Source organism: Schistocerca piceifrons, chromosome 3, assembly GCF_021461385.2.
Source record: "Schistocerca piceifrons isolate TAMUIC-IGC-003096 chromosome 3, iqSchPice1.1, whole genome shotgun sequence".
Lineage (NCBI taxonomy): Eukaryota > Metazoa > Arthropoda > Insecta > Orthoptera > Acrididae > Schistocerca > Schistocerca piceifrons.
This window is the reverse complement of record NC_060140.1, coordinates 373527797-373549646: the sequence shown is the minus strand read 5'-3', so window position 1 is coordinate 373549646 and position 21850 is coordinate 373527797. Positions and strand designations below refer to the sequence as shown.

Below are 21850 nucleotides of genomic sequence, written 5' to 3'. Positions count from 1 at the left end.
GGTCAGAACATAAGGGAAGATTTCAGTCAGATCACATCATGATCAGGCAGAGCTTATGAAATAAGATATTGTATTGTATGGCATACCCTGGAGCAAATACAGACACAGATCGGAACTTAGTAATTATGAAGAGTAGGCTGAAATTTAAGAGAATATGCAGGAAGAATTAGTAAGTAAAGAACTGGATATGGGAAGTTCTCTGGGGCTATGGATACTGTGATAATTAATGGTTCAATAGGCAGCTCAGTTGAAGAGGAATGGAGATCTCTAAAAATGGCAATCACAGAAGTTCAAAAGAAAAAGGTACAAGGAAGGTACCTGTGAGGAAACCTTTGGTAACAAAAGACATACTTCAGTTGATCAACAAAAGAAGGGAGTACTAAAATGGTTTGGGATATTCAGGAAACAGAAATACAAGTCATTTACGAATGAAATAAACAGGAAGTGCAGGAAAGAGAAAGCAAAATGGCTGCAAGAAAAATGTGAAGAAACTGAAAATGAAATGATTGTCAGAGGGACTGACTTAGCATAAAGAAAGGTCAAAACAACTTTTAGTGAGATTAAAAGCAAGGACAGTAATATAACAAGTGTGAGGGGAACACCACTGTTAAATGCAAAGAAGAGAACAGATAGATGGAAGAAGTACACTGAATAAGGACTCTAAGAGGGGGAAGTCTTGCCTGATGACGTGATAGAAGAAGAAAGAGGAATTGATATGGAGGAGATAGGGGATCCAGTATTCGAATGAGAATTTAAAAGAGCTTTAGAAGACTTATTATTCATGTTGGTGTGTAGAATGTATGAGACTGGGAATATAGCATCAGACTTTCAGAAAAATATCATCCACAGAATTTCAAAGATTTCAAGAGCCAACAAATGTGAGAACTATCACACAATCAGTTTAACAGCTCATGCATCCAAGTTGCTGACAGGAATAATGTACAGAAGAATGGAAAAGAAAATTGAGTATGTGTTAGATGATGATCAGTTTGGCTTTAGGAAAGGTAGAGGCTTCACAAAGGAAGGTATTTCTGGAATTGCAGCTGATAATGAAAGAAAGTCTGAAAAAGAATCATGACATGTTCATAGGATTGTTTGACTTGGAAAAAGTGTTGACCCATGTAAAATGTAAAATGAGGCAAGATGTTGAAGATTCTGAGAAAAAAAAGGATTATGTTATAGGGAAGGATGGTTAATATACAATGAGCAGAAGAACCAAGAAAGGACAGTAAGATTGGAAGACCATGAATAAAGTGCTCAGATTAAAAAGGGTATGAGATGAGGTTTTGTCTTTCACCTCTACTGTGTAGTCTACACAGCAAAGAAGCAATGGCAGAAACAAAAGAACAGTTCAAGAGTGGGGTTAAAGTTCAAGGTGAAAGTATATCAATTATAAGATTTGCTGATCACATTGCTAACCTCAGCGAAAGTGAAGAATTCCAGGATCTGTTGTATGGAATGAACAGTCTAATGAGTACAGAATATGGATTGAGAGTTAATCAGGGAAAGATGAAAGTAATAAGAGTGGCAGAAATGAGAACAGTGAGAGGCTTAACATCAGAACTGGTGATGATGAAGTTAGGGAATTCTGCTACCTAGGCAGCAAAATAACCCATGACAGAGAGCAAGGTGGACATAAAAAGTAGACTAATATCAGTGTCCAATGAGAAGTTCAGGCAGGCAGGTGCTAAAGAGGTCAAAAACTCACAAGATTTTCACAACAGTAAAGTAAATAATAATGTTACCATATTTAACCAAAATATTGGTGGATTAAAGAAAAAAGTAGATTCTCACAAAAGTAAAGAAAAAATTATGTTACCATTTTTCACCAAAATATTCAGGAATTGAAGAATAAAGTAGATGAGCTCCTGGTTTGTTTAGATGACATTGAATCTGATAATGTAATAGATATACTATGCCTGTCTGAGCATCACATTGTGTCTGATATGGAAAAGGTAAATGTCAGTGGTTATAAACTAGCTGCACATATGAGTAGAGAGAATAAGGTGAGGGGAGGAGTTGCCATTTATGTCAAAAGTTATCACTGTGTAAAAAGTTTTGTCTAGAGCAACATATAGAAGCATGTGACTGTCAACTTAAACTGAAGGAGGGCTCTTTTATAATTGTAACAGTATATAGGTCCCCTTCAGGAAACTTTCATTTATTCCTGGAAAACTTGGATGCCTTGTTGTGCTATCTGTCAGATAGGGGAAAGCAAATTATTAGTTGTGGGGACTTCAATGTTGATTCATTGAAAGAGTGTAATAGGAAGAATGACCTAGAAGTCTTGCTCGGTTCTTTCAATTTAACATCAGTCATTGATTTTCCTACTCGCATAGTAAAGGACAGCAACACATTGATAGATAAAACTTCTATGGACCAAGGTAAGTTTAAAAACATAAATTCTTGTCCTGTTGAGAATGGCCTTCCTGATCATGGTGCTCAGCTAGTTACTGTATATGACATAGCTCCATTCAGTAATTCAAAACTACCCTCCAAAGTTGTGCATTTAATTAATGACTCAACAATTAAAAAATTCAGGGAAAATCTTCAGCAGTTAGACTGGGATGAGGTGTACAAGGAACCTGATACTGATTTAAAATATAACTTATTTCATGATACACTTGTAAGAGAATTTGAAAACTGTTTCCCCAAGAAAGTAGTTAAATCTAATTATAAGAAACCATGCAAAAAACCTTGGCTTGCTAAAGGAATAAAAATATCTTGTAACCACAAAAGAGAACTGTATCTAACAACAAGAAAGAGTAATGGCCCAGAAACAGCCAAATATTATAAAAACTACTGTGCTACATTACGAAAGGTTATTAAAAAGTCCAGAAGCATGTGCATCATGTCTGAGATTAATACCTCTGATAACAAAAGCAAAACAATTTGGAATATTATTACAAGGGAGACAGGGCAACCAAGAGTACAGGATGATGGCATTACCATCAAAGTGAATGGAAACATGACAAATAACAAGCCGGAAGTCGAAAACATTCTGAATAATCATTTTTTAAATGTTGTAGAGAAAATAGCATCTAAATGTTCATTAGAAGAAGCAAGGTAGTTAATGGAAGAGGCCTTACCCACATAATTTGATACAACTGAAATTCCACCCACTTCTCCTTCCGAAATTAGGAAGATAATAAACACTCTCAATAATAAAAGCTCACATGGAATTGATGACATTTTCAGGAGGATAATAAAAGCTTGTTCCCAAGAGATAAGTGGGATTCCTAGCCACATACGTATTAGCTCTCTGAAGCAGGGTATTTTCCCAGGTAGATTCAAGTATGCCATTGTTAAACCACTGCATAAAAGAGGGGATACATCTGATGTCAATAATTACCACCCAATCTCTCTTCTGACTGCCTTATCCAAAATTCTTCAAAAAGTAATGTATTGTACAGTAGCTTCACACCTTTGTAAAAATAAAGTTTTAACAAAATGTCAGTTTGGTTTCCAGAAAGATTTTCAACAGAAAATGCTATATATACTTTCACTAATGAAATATTAAATACTCTGAGTAACCAGAAGTCACCCGTTGGGATTTTTTGTGATCTCTCAAAGGCTTTTGATTGTGTAAATCATGGAATACTTCTAGATAAGCTCAAGTACTGTGGTATTAATGGGACAGCACTGAAATGGTTTAAATCATACCTAACTTGAAGAGTGCAGAAAGTTGAAATAAGCAGTTCACATAATACGCAAAAAACTGGTGATTTCTCAAACTGGGAAACAATCAAGAATGGGGTGCTGCAAGGTTCGGTCTTGGGTCCTCTGTTGTTCTTAATATACATTAATGACTTGCCATTCTATATTCACGAAGATGCAAAGCTGGTACTTTTTGCTGATGATACAAGTATAGCTATCACAGCCAACAGACAAGAATTAACTGGTGAAACTATATACTATGTTTTTCAGAAAATCATTAAGTGGTTCTCTGCAAATGGGCTCTCATTAAACTTTGACAAAACACAGTATATACAGTTCCACACAGTAAATGGAATGACACCATTAATAAATATAGACTTTGATCAGAAATCGGTAGCTAAGGTAGAATATTCAAAATTTCTAAGTGTATGCATTGATGAGGGGTTGAACTTGTAACGTTCTCTGGCAGCACGCATCCAAAGTGAAAATTAAAAGAACATTTTGATGTACAATGTTCACTGTAACAAATAATTTATATGTATTTCTGCTAATTGAATTTCTAAAGGACACTTAATTTTGTGAGGAAATAGATAAATATGAATTTTACTATCATAAATGATTATTCAAAGAGTGTAAAATACTATCTGTGGTGGAGGATGTGAAAACCGCCACAGAAGAAATGATACGTAATCAAAATGACAAAGACTGTACAATATTTAGTTAAGATATAAATAGGCAATATATTGTAATAGAATCACTTGTCTTCTGCATGGACTGAATGGGAGAGGGACCCGTGACAGTGCATTAGGCTCTTAAGTAGTTTTCATTTGTCGTAAGTCGATGATCGACGCCATTTGTAGCTGGGATTGTAAAAGGTGTGTAAAGATTTTAATTGTTTCTGTTAAAATATATTCATCCAGTAAAATCTGTTTGTCACAATTATTGCTATGTTGGCACCAGACATTACCCATTTTATTTAAGAAATTTCAGCATTTTATTGGATATCGCTGGTGGTGTGCAGCTGCGCCGCGAGCAAGCAGTCTGCAGCAGTGGCAGATTTCAATATACGATCGCAATAACAACCACATCCTAAAAAGGGTACAGGTAGAGATGAACGAAAATAATAAAGTGTTTCTTTTCACAGCATTCCAGATGCAGAATAAAAGGAGATAGTAGATTTTATCTTGTGCATTCACAGGTGGAGACAAGCTGCAGCTTTTGTAAATTTTCATTAAAAAAAGTGATAAATTCTGAACATATCGTAAAGTGTATTTAAAACTGGATAATTTTCATGAGAGCTTAGCAATATAAAAAAGAAAACATTTTCATATGGTAAAGATAGTCTTATGCTTCAAAGCTAGTCGGGGTATATCCAGTTAAACCAAAAATCCACTGCAACGTGAAAATGTTTGCTAAGTTTGATGGACAATAATATTTTTGTTCTTGCACAAACAGCTTTAGTACTTAATAAAAGTAAAACTTGAATAATTATTTTAGAATATTCAAAGAAATTAAATTTTTTTAATCTGCAACAGAATATTTCATACGTAAAGTAATAATCACAGATGAAAAATTTATTGCAACCTTTCTTTTCTCATGTCCATCCATGTGTATGTTACGTTCAATCTCAACGGTTTCCCAATCAAATTAAATGCAAAAAGCAAAGAAAGTTTAAAACCAGATGGTCAACTCCCAAATAATTAAAACAGACAGAATCGCATTAAACTGGCACCCAACGTGGGGCCCGAATATGCAGTGGCCACAATAACTGAGAAATAGTTTGGGAATCGATGCGATTGAACTTTGTTGTAAAAAGATTAATCGCTTTCAAATGTGTTCTATGTGTTATACAATCTATACTGTGTGGTAATCTGTGTAAATGATCATTTACATGAGAAAACTCAACATCGAGAGAGAGGCTGAAGACAAGATCACATACCATTAAGAAATAGTACCTACCACAGTACCAGGGGGCAGCGGCAACCCACGATAAATCAAGGAGAGGTAAGGCTACGGTGTAGTTGTCCTGTTGGTAGTGGAGTAGCTCCAGTGCAGTGTTCTCAAATCATTAATGGTGTGCTTGTAGTTTGTGAATAGTGAATACAACAGGACCAAGTAAAAGCAATTAGTTATCTTAGTGTGCAGTGTGATTACAAGGAATGACCATTTTTTGTGTGTGGTTAGGCACTTCAAATCTGAGTGACAGAATACTTAAGTTAATTTTTGCCCGACTATGGTTAAGACGCATAGCCAAAGGAACATTAGTATGGATTCGGAACAGCAATCAGTAAGCAGTGATGTTGAAGTAGAAGGTGGGGCTCTGAGTAGCACTAGCAATTTATTTGAGGATATACAATGTGAGAATCTGGGGGCAGAGGTGCTAGGAATGGTGCCACTGCCTGCCAGTACTCCAATAGGAAGTAAAGAAACTGTACCACCCACGCAAACAGGACACAAACCAGAGAGTGGTGAGGTGTCAGGGGGGCAGTCGGTACAAGCAATGTTAGAAGGCATGCTCAATTTTCAGGTTAGGTTTGCCCAACAACAGGCAGAGCATGACACTAAGCAGGCAGAATGTGATCGGAAACAACAAAAGAGAGACCGGCAACTAATGCGCTTGAAGTTATGCAGAGCAAGATTGCTAGCTTAAAGCAGAATTATGAAGCAATCACGAAAGCCATACAAGAACTGAGTGAAAAGGTTAATAACCTACAGGTGGCCAATAACAGCATAGTTGATGATATAGGTGTACTGGCCAACCGAATGGAGAAACTAGAAATAGACATGACACAAGTCATAGATCAAAAACTGTGTGAACAAGCCAATAAAACTGAAAAGGAATTTAATACGTGGTTAGAGAAGAAAGACACTAACATTGAAAAAAAAAATGATGAGAAGGTACAAGCAGCAGTAGAAGGAAAAGACTTAGGGTCGAATAAAGAAGTGTAGAACCTTAAACGAATACTACACAATGATATTCCACAATGGCAGTGGAATATCAGCAGACGTATGGACGAACTTGAGAAAGAACTGTCACAGAGTGACAGACGTACCGTGCGGAAGTCGGTGATTCCGACAAGTACGGAAACGTACGGAAATGCACGAACATTTGCCAGGCCCAACAATGACGAGCATTTAAATACTGAAGTGAAAAGATACGACTGCGAGATGGAGCAGGCAACTGACACGGGTGAAGTAAATAAGTATCATTCGAAAATGGTGATCGAAAAAAGTCTCATAAAGAATAGACAGTTTCAGATCTTTACCACACAAAAAATCTGTCCACCCTGTCGTATTTATAAAGGGATTTAGGAACATCTTACCCAGTGTATGGAGCCATGCTCAATAAATACAGTACGTGATGTCATATATACAAGGAGATGCCGCATTGTGGGCGACAAAAGCAGCTGACAACTGCACAACCTACGAACAATTTGAGAAAGCATTTTTGGCAAAGTACTGGTCAGCATGCATACACCCAAGCGATTGCGTAAAGAAGTTTACTGCCCGGAGCCATATTCCCCACACCTAGGAAATTTAAGGAAATATTTCGAAAAATATATAAATAAAACCCGCTACTGGGATGAACAAATTTCAGCAAGAGATCTAACAACTCTCTTAAAGTCGCACTTACCAATCCATGCAAAAGAAAAACTCATACATGTGCCAGAAAATGACATGGAGCACTTTTTGTCTGTTCTTGACTCCATTGATCTTATTCAAGAAGACGTAAAGGCAGCATCTGATCAGGCGAGAAATAATGGCTCCAGATACAGAAATGACCGAAATAATAATACGCCAAACACTAATTGTGGAAACGGCGGAGGAAACAATAAACAGCAAGAATTTGTGCAGAACAGGAATAATGGGAGGAACCGAAACGGCAATGGTCCACCATTCAATAACGATAGGAAACGGAGGTTCGATGACCGGTACGAAGCTGGACACGCAGGAAATAGCCAATCGAAAACTTCCAGAGGTCCATGGCATAACAATAATTACAGTGATGGAAACCGAACCTGGCAACAGAATTGCAGGTCTAGCCCAGAGCGGCAAAACGGCGAGCGATACGATAATAGCAGGCCAATAACATAAAATGTGCCAATTGCGCAACCGTGGCGGCCGGCGCACCAAACTGTACATCTAGTGGAGGTCAATGACATGGAACATCCTTGCATGTCAACAACCAGCAATCCAACAAACTAAGTGCAGCCGAGATACGCTCTCCATCGTCGGCCGAGGAATGGAGCGAGAGCAATTCAACACAATACGAGATACCTGAAATCTATATACTAAGGTACAATGATGGAATACAGATGGGGCAGGAGCTATTGACTGAAGCACATACATGTTTAAGAGAACACAACGAAAAGGTGCAGGCGATACTAGAGGTCAAAATCAATGACATTGAAGTGAAGGCTATAGTGGATACAGGTGCCACTGTCAGCGTTATGAGCATGAAGTTATTCAAGGTGCTGGGAAGAGAAAGGAATATGCCGACTTTTCCCGTGAATAATTGCAGAATCACTGGAGCCATTAGTGCACAGGGACAGGTAATCAAACACCAAGCGTGGGTGGAAATGTATATAGGAAGCGAAGCCATAGTGTGCTCGTTCTTAATAGTAAAGGGTTTGAAGGTAGCCTGCATCTTGGGTGTAGATTTCTTGAGAGAAAGGGACACTGTTATTGACCTTTCTCTGGGAAAATTAAGTTTAATGAATTCAGGTAGAAGAGTGGAATTGCCCATGCTGAAATCTGAGGAGGTACTTGTGCCCAGCCGTAATGAGATTAGTGTCAAATGTGGGAATCAATGGATACTACATTTAGATAATTTAGGAAGGAATCTCTATTATCCAGATGTACAAAGTGGTCAATTCAGTGCAAATGGAGATGCACAAAAAAAGTGGCAGTTAGTATATACTGGACCTTTTAAAATAATCAGAGTGCCACATGAGTGTAGTCACTTATTAGCATATCCTCAGTTGGGGAAAGTGCGGGGGCCGTACCCTCAAAAGGATGTAAAATTATTCGTACAATGAATGACCAGTAGTAATATATTACGTGTATAGAGAATATACTGGAGTGTAGAAATATTTAGCTATAAGGATATGTTTGTGTTTCCCTTTTTCTAGGATTATTTGTGTTTTCTTCTTTGAATGATGATAAAATTGACATGCTCTAAATGATTGCACAAAGCTAAACTGATGTCAAGGTGCAATAATCTGTTGTGTAAAGATGTTAAGGAGGACAGTCGAAATAAACAATTCGCTAGAAAACAATTTATGTGGTGGACAATATTTAATATGTGTAAAAAGCTAAAGCATTTGTTGGAACAATTTTTCAATTATATTTATTGAAGCCAGAATGATATTAGTGTTGAGAAACCCTGAGACAATTATGTTTTGAAGTTATATTATGAAAGGCAATAATGCAACCAGTAGTGAGCTGAGTACACCACTGGAGGCAAAGTCAATGGCAATAAACCCAATTGAGGTAACAAAGTTACGAATAATTAAAGCTCCAATTGGAGCACGTGTGAATTGCACACGTAAGAATAGCTACCCAAAACTTATGAAACCAATCTTCCCCTACAGAAACTACACTGTAGTCATGTAGGAACCTGTATGTAAAATGTGATGTTGTTTTATATATATATACGTATAAAATAGTTACTGAACAATACGCCTGAATCCGGCTGGGATGCACAAGTAAAGTCTGCTTAAGAATAAAATGGGTGATAACCGGGCAAACAGAGAAAGGAAAAATACTGGAAATGTAACCATGTATGCAAATGTCACACACCTTTAATATAAACGAAAAACTTAGTTACAATTGTACTGTTACAAAGATGGCATAATGGACATTGTACTCAAAGACCTATGAGATCAAACGAAGTATTGTGTAGCAGAGACAGACAGTGACTGTTAAGAATACAGCAAAACGTTGCGAGATTATTAATGCAAAAAAAAAAAAAAAAAAAAGTCTTTGTATGTCAAGGGACGCTGTGGAAGCACATTGACTGCGGAGATATATTTATAGTGTGATATAAACTTGTGTGTGATGGATGACAGAGTCATGACTTGGTGTAGGGATATTGTGTGGCCAGTGAAACATGTTATCATACCCAAACGACATTGTCCAAACCAGATCAGTGAAGGCCTACTAAATGAAAACTACCGCTAACCGTGTGCATTCTCTCCCACAGCTAAAACTTATGTCAGTAAGAATAGTACACTGTGTGGGAATTTGTTCCATGTTTGATGGGGTACCACAACAAGAGGGCACGCTGGGAGTCTGGACTGCAACACGCGTCTGCAGTAACTTCAATCACATAGTGGCCGTGGCGGCACGAAGCAGCTGCGACTGTGCCACGCTTCTCCGCACTGTGGCTGTCAACACCATGGGCATCGACCTCAGCGGGGGCCGACATGACGCGACGCGCCGAGCGTCGTGCAACAATTACTTAATGCCGCTCGACAAATATGTCATTGTCGATGTGTAACTAAACATTTGCCAAAACAATCCAAATAAAATATCACGAGAAACATTTGTATGAACACGATTTATGCAAAAGACACTTAACATATGCTGTGTTTAAAGTCTAAAAACATTGACTGTAGATAATATATGTAAATGATTTAGCACAATGAACCCAGTAAAACCATGTGTTGTGATGAAACATTGACGATAAAGAGTCGTATGAATAACATTTACAAACTGACGCGATAGGTCAAAAGATATGAAAAACTGAAGTAATATCATGACATAGTAACTACGAGAGAGACGTTTACACAACAAACTATAATATCAATGTATGTGACAGTGTTATCATGTGACATTTGATTATAGACTGTTAATGTACATAAAAGTGTTTAATGGGAAAAATGGATAAATTCAATTACGAACCATTTGGGATGGCTGGGCTCAGGCATAGTTTTACCCAGGTTTCCTGTTTGCACCTTGCCCGAATGGGGGAGCCATAAAAGCTAATATAACCCTGGGCTAAGAAATGGTCATCCCATAAGTGAAGTATAAATGTTCACAAACCAAAGGACAATGGTAGTAAGAACGTTAATGGCAGCATTGTGTCAAACGTGTCAAAAAACTGTTCGCCAAATGCTGCCAGGCGGCAATGTAACATTCTCTGGCAGCACGCATCCAAAGTGAAAATTAAAAGAACATGTTGATGTACAATGTTCACTGTAACAAATAATTTATATGTATTTCTGCTAATTGAATTTCTAAAGGACACTAAATTTTGTGAGGAAAAAGATAAATATGAATTTTGCTATTATAAATGATTATTCAAAGAGTGTAAAATACTATCTGTGGTGGAGGATGTGAAAACCGCCACAGAAGAAATGATATGTAATCAAAATGACAAAGACTGTACAATATTTAGTTAAGATATAAATAGGCAATATATTGTAATAGAATCACTTGTCTTCTGCATGGATTGAATGGGAGAGGGACCCATGACGTTGCATTAGACACTTAAGTAGTTTTCATTTGTCGTAAGTCGATGATCGACGCCATTTGTAGCTGGGATTGTAAAAGGTGTGTAAAGATTTTAATTGTTTCTGTTAAAATATATTTATCCAGTAAAATCTGTTTGTCACAATTACTGCTACATGGGCACCACACATTACCCATTTTATTTAAGAAATTTCAGCATTCTATTGGATATCGCTGGTGGTGTGCAGCTGCGCCGTGAGCAAGCAGTCTGCAGCAGTGGCAGATTTCAATATACGATCACAGTAACAACCACATCCTAAAAAGGGTACAGGTAGAGATGAACGAAAATAATAAAGTGTTTCTTTTCACAGCATTCCAGCTGCAGAATAAAAGGAGATAGTAGATTTTATCTTGTGCATTCACAGGTGGAGACAAGCTGCAGCTTTTGTAAGTTTTCATTAAAAAAAGTGATAAATTCTGAACATATCGTAAAGTGTATTTAAAATTGGATAATTTTCATGAGAGCTTAGCAGTATAAAAAAGAAAACATTTTCATATGGTAAAGATAGTATTATGCTTCAAAGCCAGTCGGGCTATATCCAGTTAAACCAAAAATCCACTGCAACGTGAAAATGTTTGTTAAGTTTAATGGACAATAATATTTCGATCTTGCACAAACAGCTTTAGTACTTAATAAAAGTAAAACTTGAATAATTATTTTAGAATATTCAAAGAAATTAATTTTTATTAATCTGCAACAGAATATTTCATACGTAAAGTAAGAATCACAGATGAAAAATTTATTGCAACCTTTCTTTTCTCATGTCCATCCATGTGTATGTTATGTTCAATCTCAACGGTTTCCCAATCAAATTAAATGCAAAAAGCAAAGAAAGTTTAAAACCAGACGATCAACTCCCGAATAATTAAAACAGACAGAAGCGCATTAAAAAGTGGAAAAAACATACTGAAGATCTGCTGAAATGTTTGAGTTCAGCTACTTATGCTATTAAGTTCATTGCAAATTTTGGCTACATACAACTCATAAAGTAGCTTAACGCACCAATTTTCATTCTCTGCTTTCATATGGAATCATATTCTGGGGTAACTCATCATTGAGTAAAAGAGTGTTTATTCCTCATCCCAGATCATCCTGCAGACACTTTTTAAGGGAGAGGGTAAGGAGTCATTCCAATCCCGGGAGTGGAAAGACTTACCTTAGGGGGAAAAAAGGACAAGTATACACTCGCGCGCGCCCACACACACACACACACACACACACACACACACACACACACACACACACACACACTCAAGCAGACATTTGTAAAGGCAAAGAGAAAGAGTTTGGGCAGAGATGCCAGTCGAGGCGAAAGAACAGAGGCAAAGATGTTGTTGAAAGACAGGTGAGGTATGAACGGCGGCGACTTGAAATTAGCGGAGGTTGAGGCCTGGGGGATAACGAGAGGAGAGGATATACTGAAGGGCAAGTTCCCATCTCCGGAGTTCTGACAGGTTGGTGTTAGTGGGAAGTATCCAGATAACCCGGACGGTGTAACACTGTGCCAAGATGTGCTGGCCGTGCACCAAGGCATGTTTAGCCACAGGGTGATCCTCATTACCAACAAACACTGTCTGCCTGTGGCCATTCATGCGAATGGACAGTTGGTTGCTGGTCATTCCCACATAGAGAGCTTCACAGTGTAGGCAGGTCAGTTGGTAAATCACGTGGGTGCTTTCACACGTGGCTCTGCCTTTGATCGTGTACACCTTCCGGGTTACAGGCCTAGAGTAGGTGGTGGTGGTGGGAGGGTGCATGGGACAGGTTTTACACCAGGGGCGGTTACAAGGGTAGGAACCAGAGGGTAGGGAAGGTGGTTTGGGGATTTTATAGGTATGAACTAAGAGGTTACGAAGGTTAGGTGGACAGCGGAAAGACACTCTTGGTGGAGTGGGGAGGATTTCATGAAGGATGGATCTCATTTCAGGGCAGGATTTGAGGAAGTCGTATCCCTGCTGGAGAGCTGCATTCAGAGGCTGATCCAGTCCTGGAAAGTATCCTGTCACAAGTAGGGCACTTTTGTGGTTCTTCTGTGGGAGGTTCTGGGTTTGAGGGGATGAGGGGATGAGGAAGTCGCTCTGGTTATTTGCTTCTGTACCAGGTCAGGAGGGTAGTTGCGGGATGCGAAAGCTATTTTCAGGTTGTTGGTGTAATGTCTCAGGGAGGGACTGGAGCAGATTAGTTTGCCACGAAGACCTAGGCTGTAGGGAAGGGACCGTTTGATGTGGAATGGGTGGCAGCTGTCATAATGGAGGTACTGTTGCTTGTTCGTGGGTTTGATGTGGACAGACGTGTGAAGCTGGCCATTGGACAGATGGAGGTCAATGTCAAGGAAAGTGGCATGGGATTTGGAGTAGGACCAGGTGAATCTGATGGAACCAAAGGAGTTGAGGTTGGAGAGGAAATTCTGGAGTTCTTCTTCACTGTGAGTCCAGATCATGAAGATGTCATCAATAAATCTATACCAAACTTTGGGTTGGCAGGCCTGGGTAACAAAGAAGGCTTCCTCTAAGCGACCCATGAATAGGTTGGCGTACGAGGGGGCCATACTGGTACCCATGGCTGTTCCCTTTAATTGTTGGTATGTCTGGCCTTCAAAAGTGAAGAAGTTGTGGGTCAGGATGAAGCTGGCTAAGGTAATGAGGAAAGAGGTTTTAGGTAGGGTGGCAGGTGATCGGCGTGAAAGGAAGTGCTCCATCGCAGCGAGGCCCTGGACGTGTGGAATATTTGTGTATAAGGAAGTGGCATCAATGGTTACAAGGATGGTTTCTGGGGGTAACAGATTGGGTAAGGATTCCAGGTGTTCGAGAAAGAGGTTGGTGTCTTTGATGAAGGATGGGAGACTGCATGTAATGGGTTGAAAGTGTTGATCTACATAGGCAGAGATACGTTCTGTGGGGGCTTGGTAACCAGATACAATGGGGCGGCCAGGATGATTGGGTTTGTGAATTTTAGGAAGAAGGTAGAAGGTAGGGGTGCGGGGTGTTGGTGGGGTGAAGAGGTTGATGGATTCAGGTGAAATGTTTTGTAGGGGGCCTAAGGTTCTGAGGATACGTTGAAGCTCCGCCTGGACATCAGGAATGGAATTACCTTGACAAACTTTGTATGTGGTGTTGTCTGAAAGCTAACGCAGTCCCTCAGCCACATACTCCCGATGATCAAGTACCACGGTCGTGGAACCCTTGTCCACCGGAAGAATGGCGATGGATCGGTCAGCCTTCAGATCACGGATAGCCTGGGCTTCAGCAGTGGTGATGTTGGGAGTAGGATTAAGGTTTTTTAAGAAGGATTGAGAGGCAAGGCTGGAAGTCAGAAATTCCTGGAAGGTTTGGAGAGGGTGATTTTGAGGAAGAGGAGGTGGGTCCCGCTGTGATGGAGGACGGAACTGTTCCAGGCAGGGTTCAATTTGGATAGTGTCTTGGGGAGTTGGATCATTAGGAGTAGGATTAGGATCATTCTTCTTCATGGCAAAGTGATATTTCCAGCAGAGAGTACGAGTGTAGGACAGTAAATCTTTGACGAGGGCTGTTTGGTTGAATCTGGGAGTGGGGCTGAAGGTGAGGCCTTTGAATAGGACAGAGTTTCGGATTTGGAGAGAGGTTTGGAGGAAAGATTAACTACTGAATTAGGGTGTTGTGGTTCCAGATTGTGTTGATTGGAATTTTGAGGTTTTGGAGGGAGTGGAGCTGGAAGTGGGAGATTGAGTAGATGGGAGAGACTGGGTTTGTGTGCAATGAGAGGAGGTTGAGGTTTGCTGGAAAGGTTGTGAAGGGTGAGTGAGTTGCCTTTCCAGAGGTGGGAAACCAGGAGATTGGATAGTTTTTTGAGGTGGAGGGTGGCGTGCTGTTCTAATTTGCGGTTGGCCTGTAGGAGGATGCTCTGAACAGCCGGTGTGGATGTGGGAGAGGAAAGATTGAGGACTTTTAATAGATAGGAGTTGACGGGTGTGTTCATTGGCTGAGTTGATGTGTAGGTGAAGGATTAGGCGGGTGAGGGCAATGGATTGTTCAGTTTGAAACTGGTATAGGGACTGATGGAAAGAAGGGTTGCAGCCAGAGATGGGAACTTTAAGCGTGAAGCCTTTGGGGGTAATGCCAAATGTCAGACAAGCCTGAGAAAGTAGAATATGGGAGCTTAATCTGGCTAGGGCGAAGGCATGTTTGCAGAGGGAACGTAAATAAAACTTAATGGGGTCGTTGTGGGGGTGTTGTGAGGGTGACATGGTATTAGGAGGTGGAAAGTGTAACATGAGGCTGAAATGAAAATGAAAATAAAAATATATGGGGAGAGATAAAGGTGAACTAGAAAGCAACTGGAGATCTGGTGTGAAAAACGGCGAAAAAGTGTTGGTTAAAGCTGGGCTATGTTGATCCTGTGGTGAACTTGGGTTGGTAGACAATGATGTGCACAAAGGTTAGGTGGTTGTGTTGCCGCCAAAACACGTTAAAGGTTGCAGAAATTCGGGAAAATTTCGAAAAAACTGCGTGTAACCCTTTAACGTGTTTTGGAGGCAACACAATCACCTAACCTTTGTGCACATCGTTGTCTACCAACCCAAGTTCACCACAGGATCAACATAGCCCAACTTTAACCAACACTTTTTCACCGTTTTTCACACCAGATCTCCAGTTGCTTTCTAGTTCACCTTTATCTGTCCCCATATATTTTTATTTTCATTTTGATTTCAGCCTCATGTTACACTTTCCACCTTCTAATACCATGTCACCCTCACAACACCCCCACAACGACCCCATTAAGTTTTATTTACATTCCCTCCGCAAACATGCCTTCGCCCTAGCCTGATTATGCTCCCATATTTTATTTTCTCAGGCTTGTCTGACATTTGGCATTACCCCCAAAGGCCTCACACTTAAAGTTCCCATCTCTGGCTGCAACCCTTCTTTCCATCAGTCCCTATACCAGTTTCAAACTGAACAATCCATTGCCCTCACCCGCCTAATCCTTCACCTACACATCAACTCAGCGACCACCTTATGCTTTGACTGATAGGCTGAACCAAGACTGTCTAGAGAAATATTTTTATGGAGTTTCTGGTCTTAGTACATTTAACAACAATGCCACACTATTAAAAGTAAAAATGTGATGTGCCTTATAATAAATGTGGATGCTGTGCCTTTGACAGAGTTACAGTTGCTGAGGACAGAAGTCAGCTATCAATCTCTGATTTTTCTAAATTTTAACAAGGGAAGAAAACTGTGCTCCAAAAACATGCTTCCTTTTTAGGGTTCCATATCACAATCAGTAAAAATGGAACCCTAATAGGGTAAGTTTCTTGTCTGTATGTCTATCTGTCCAACTGTTCAAATACATTTTTTCAGGAACAGGTTGACATATCACATTGAATTTTATGTTTCATATTAAGGTGATGTAAAAGGAGTGAAGTTTTTTACGTCAGTGCAATCAAAACAAACAGCCATTTATATAAGATATTTTGATACTCGCAAACTAACTCATCAAAAGCTACAAGGTACTTCCCGTTGACCTAGAATCAAGAACTCTGACAAGAAGAAAGGTTTCATCACAACCAAAGGGAAAAAAAACTGAAAATTGTTAATTTGTAATTACAACACATGAAAAAAAATTGTCATTTGTTATCAGATTGAAACTTCCTGGCAGATTAAAACTGTGTGCCGGACCGAGACTCGAACTCAGGACCTTTGCCTTTCGCGGGCAACTGCTCTACCAAGCACTTGCCTGCGAAAGGCAAAGGTCCTGAGTTCGAGTCTCGGTCCGGCACACAGTTTTAATCTGCCAGGAAGTTTTATATCAGCGCACACTCCGCTGCAGAGTGAAAATCTCATTCTGTTATCAGATTGTCTGTCTTCCATTCATCTGTTAAACTACCTTATTTTGGGTAGACATATTAAGTTGAAATTTATGTCACATATTAAGGTCTAACATCACTCATTAAAACCTACAGGGTACTTCCCATTGATCTAGAACAATCAAATTTGTCAACAAGGAATGTTTCATAGTACAGCCAAAAGAAAAATATCTGTAAATTGTAAAAAAAAAAACTGCAGACTGTTTGTCCGTCTGTTAAGATCCATTTTCCTCAGGAATGGATAGATGTATCAAGTTGAAATTTATGTCAAATACTAAGATACTGTCACTGGATGGTGTAGTAAATGTAAGCTTCGAAGCCAATGAAATCAAAAGATATGGCCATTCACATCAACACATTTTGATACTCAAAAACTCATTCATCAAAACTTACAGGATACCACCCATTGACCTAGAATCATCAAATTTGCCAAGGAACAATGTTTCACAGTACAACCAAATGAAAAGAATCTGAAAATTGTTTATCTGTACATGGAAAAAATTGTCATTTGTTATAAGACTGTCAGTCTACCTGTCCATCTATTAATCCCCATTTTCTCAGGAATGGGTTCTCTTGAAATTTATGCAAATGGTAGCTTGTAAGTTAATTAGCCAAAAGATATGGCCATTTATGTCACATATTTTGATGCTCACAAACTTTCTCCTCAAAACCTATAGGGTACTTTCCATTGGTGTAGAATCATGAAATTTAGCAAAAAGGAAGGCTTCACAGAACATGTAAAGGAAAAAAATCTGAAATTGTTTATTTGTAATTATATCACATGAAAAACTATTTATTTTATTATTTATTATCCTACTTCAAACTTTTAAATTAAAACATTCTCAAAAGGCTTGGAATTCCTGGGAGCAATATATTGCCAATATCAGTGTCAATAAGTAGAAAAAAATCAGAAATAGATTTGATTCCCAGAATGGATGAACTGTCTATATATATAAGATTGTATGGAATATATAAGATTGTATGGAACCCTAAGTGCATGAGCCAGATACCTGGCCAATTTTGAATATGCATAAAAGCTGTCCTGGCTGTAAAGCAATGTGACAAAATAGCCTATATATCATTACTAACAGACTTATATTTCACCTTACAGATATCTGCATGAAATGACGTGGTGATTCACCTTAACTGTATTGTCACTAATTGTTTCCTAAGATTCTTGTTTTATTTCTCTCTTATTGACATGGCTGAATCTGGAATTGATTTAGCATGAACTAGAAGTCCGTTGTCTAATATGCTGAAGGTCTCACAAAGGCCTTCACAGACATGTACTATCCCAAAACTCAGACTGCAAACAAATTTCTCATGCCAATGCCATATGCGCACTCACCTCTAATACTCCAACTAACCAGGTGCAATAGAGCATCCTGTCTTAACCCAATAACATCCTGGACTGTGGCAACTGAACCATGTCCTTCACCAGGGCTTTGACTACTATCATCAGGTCCAGAAAAGAGGGACATCCTACCAAAAATGGTTCCTATTCTTTCTAAAGTGATATTCCACCAGCCATTCAATCTACACATCGTCCTCATTCATCCCTATTTCACGCCCACTTCCAACCCTTTGTCACAGTGATTATATCCCTGTGGACGACACAAATCTAAGACCTGCCCAATTCACCTACCCAGCACACACTACACTAGTCTAGTCACATGCTTAACCCATGCCAGACAGTCAGGACCACCTGTGAAAGAGCTCATACTGTATATCAACTCTGCTGAAACTACTGCATAGCATTTCACGTGGGCATAACAAACAACCAGCCGCCCACCAGAATGAACAGCCACCGCAAAACTATGAACAAGAGGAGGGCTGACCACCCACTGGTGGAATGGTCTGCTTAGTACAGCAAGCTTGAGTTCAATGGCTGCTTCACAGCTCATATCATCAGCAGCCTCCCCCCCCCCCCCTCCCCCCTCCTCAGCACCAGCTTTTCTATACTATGCAGATCAGAATTATCCCGGCACTACACTCTTAATTCCCACAATCCTCCTTGCCTTAATCTCTGCTAATGCACTGCACCGACGGCCTCTACCAAACAGTACCCTTCCTCCTTCCAGTCCAATACTCCCCCTCATCATTGTGTGCTGCAAGAAATCACTGGCTCCAGTGCTCATGTGTCGCATTTCTGTCCTGTGTGCCTCTCTCCCACGTTCCTACCCCACATACCTGCTGCTTCCCTCTGAGCTGTCAGCCACGATTCCCCAGCTCCTCCTCCTGCATCCTATGTCTTTCTCCCTCTATCCATCCTACTTGACATAACACCTCAACCCAGTCTACCTACCGAACTGCAATCCCAGCTTCGCTTATTAGGTGAGTTGTCTATTTTACTCCTAAATTATTTACATTCAGCCAGAACTTTACTTTCCATACTACTCACATCCAAATATTATTTATTTTCTTAGCCTGACTTATGAATGGTCCATTTTCTAACTACAAAGGCCAGCTTCAACAATGCTATTGCTTTCTGTATGCATACTTGGATGTGGAGTAAAATGTTGGTGCTGATACATATACAAGAAACTGGTCAAACAGAACACTACAGTAGGCTTTAATAGCTTTGTTACAAAAGCATTGGTAACATTATGATCTCAATTGACACAAACACGAATGTACTGTAATGTTTCCCACAAAAATGAGGGATATGAATATTGATTTAGCATCAATCAACTTGGAACTATATGAGAGAGAGAGGGAGAGAGGGGGGGGGGGTGAGAGGGAGGGAAGGAGGGAGGGAGGGAAAAGGGGAGGGAGAGGGAGGGAGGGGAAGAGAGAGAGAGAGAGAGAGAGAGAGAGAGAGAGAGAGAGAGAAATATGATGATGATAGACTGACAGCTCAACAAAACCTAAGTCAGAGTTCTGAGTTCTGTTTTATTAGCTGCTTTAATAAAAAGCTGTTATAGGCCCACCTTCACATACTATGTGGTATCCCATGTGGTAGTTGCAGTCTGGTACAGTTTCCATCACCTCAGGGTAATGTGTTACAAAGAGTAGTAGACAGCCAACCTATTAACAGACCGAATACAAAATAAATGTAGTGCATACAATATTTGTCACAATCATAAATGGATACTGTGGCAGAAATATGCATATGAGCAATGTAAATTTTATAATTTTTATTAACAATGTAAAACAAAGGACTACAATGAAAGAAATCTGTTGAGACATTCAACAATTTTACACACTGTATTGTGGACTAAAATTTATATTATAAATGATGTAAATAAAAACTTAGACATTGCTAAAATATTAAGCTCTTATTATTTTCTGTTTACCTTTGTTGTTGCTCCTGTAATATTTATGAAAAGGAAACTTCCTGCTTGGGCTATTAAAATTTTATTTGTTCACCACAATAACAGTTTTGAGTTATTAAGCATTTTCAAGTACAAGCTCACTATGAAGAGTGCCAATTATATAAGCGTGCCAATTATATAAGAGTTATACTAATTATTTATACAAAAACTCTTAGCAGCTAAAAATGGAAAGTGAAGGATGAAATAACAACAATATAAAAAAAGATATATTGCTACTCAACACACAGAGGAGATGTAGAATGGCAGAAGAACGCAGTGAAAAGACTTTTACTATAGCTTTCAGACAAATAGTTCTTCTTCAGAAATAGAGAAGACACATAAACAGAAACGCAACTCACACACACAAGGCTACTCAGGTGGCAGCACACAGTAACTGTAAGTGAGTGTATCATGTTTCTGAAAGTGTGTGTTTTTTGCTTCTATAGAAGGCCCGTTTGACCAAAAGCCAAAGTTAAGCAATCTTTTCATTGTGTATGTCTCTGACTCCATGCTTCCTGTATGTGGTGAATGGAACACAGCAATTATTACATGAAGTGCTGCAATCTTTTATATAAATGACAAAGTCTTATTACAAGCACTGAATATTTACACATGGATGACATGAGAAGAGTGTCCTATTAAAAGTAAGAATGCATTGACGCATTTATAGTGGAGTATCAGTTGAAAATGGTACAATAAGCTGTATCACGGTCATGGTGAATAAACAATACAGAATCCAATATACAAGATGACTCCATGGTTCTGAAATTGTGCACCACGCATGCAGTCAATCACAGTTTCTATACTTAAGCAAGGGGGAATAACTGCTCTGCACCATCAACTTTTGCTACTGCCACTGTAAAATGCAATGGGATAAGCTTTGTGGTTTTTTGAGGTAAAAATTAAAAAGTTCAAGCTCAATTACTAATGGTATCTATAGAGTGATTATACCTTAATGCCTACTTTTAATTTTATGATTCAGAGTAGTATGTCATGAGAAATGAAGAGAGATTATGATTCAATATCCTAACAATGAGGAGGTCATTAGAGACAGTACAAATGCTCAGACTGGGCAATGATGGGCAGGATACTCACCATGTTCTTTTTCAAAAGAACCATTCTGGTACCTGATGTTAGTGATGTAAAGAAACAGTGCAAACCTTCAATCTGGAGCACCAGATTCTTCCTGAGCGTGAGTCCAATAACTTACTATTGCACCACACTTAGTTGGTAGCATGTTGCAACCTCAGCTTGTTTTTCAACAAAAGTAAGTAACAGTAAACTAAAGAATTCTAGCATGATTTGTTTGCAGCCACCAGAGGTACATGATAACTATGAGATAAAACATTTTGTTATGCTTGAGAGGGATCCAGATCTAGTAGTCTACAGGAGGTGTCTGAGTGACCTACCCTTCCTTTTAACCTTCCCCAACATGTCTCCCTCTTCTCCCCATATTTATTAGTTCCAATAGCTAGGAAGTGTCTCACTTTTTACTTTTATGTGTGTCTATCAGCAGGA

General features: G+C 39.2%; 1 protein-coding gene across 3 annotated transcripts in view; it reads right to left on the bottom strand.

The window, feature by feature from the left end:
* The window catches only part of LOC124787822 (DNA mismatch repair protein Msh3-like), a 344981-nt gene that overhangs the window by 44160 nt on the left and 278971 nt on the right, over positions 1 to 21850 (bottom strand). For all 3 annotated transcript variants that reach the window (XM_047254753.1, XM_047254755.1, XM_047254754.1), the window contains one exon: positions 19949 to 20045. In XM_047254753.1, the coding sequence (XP_047110709.1) occupies positions 19949 to 20045 (97 nt within the window). The remainder of the gene's footprint in view (positions 1 to 19948; positions 20046 to 21850) is intronic.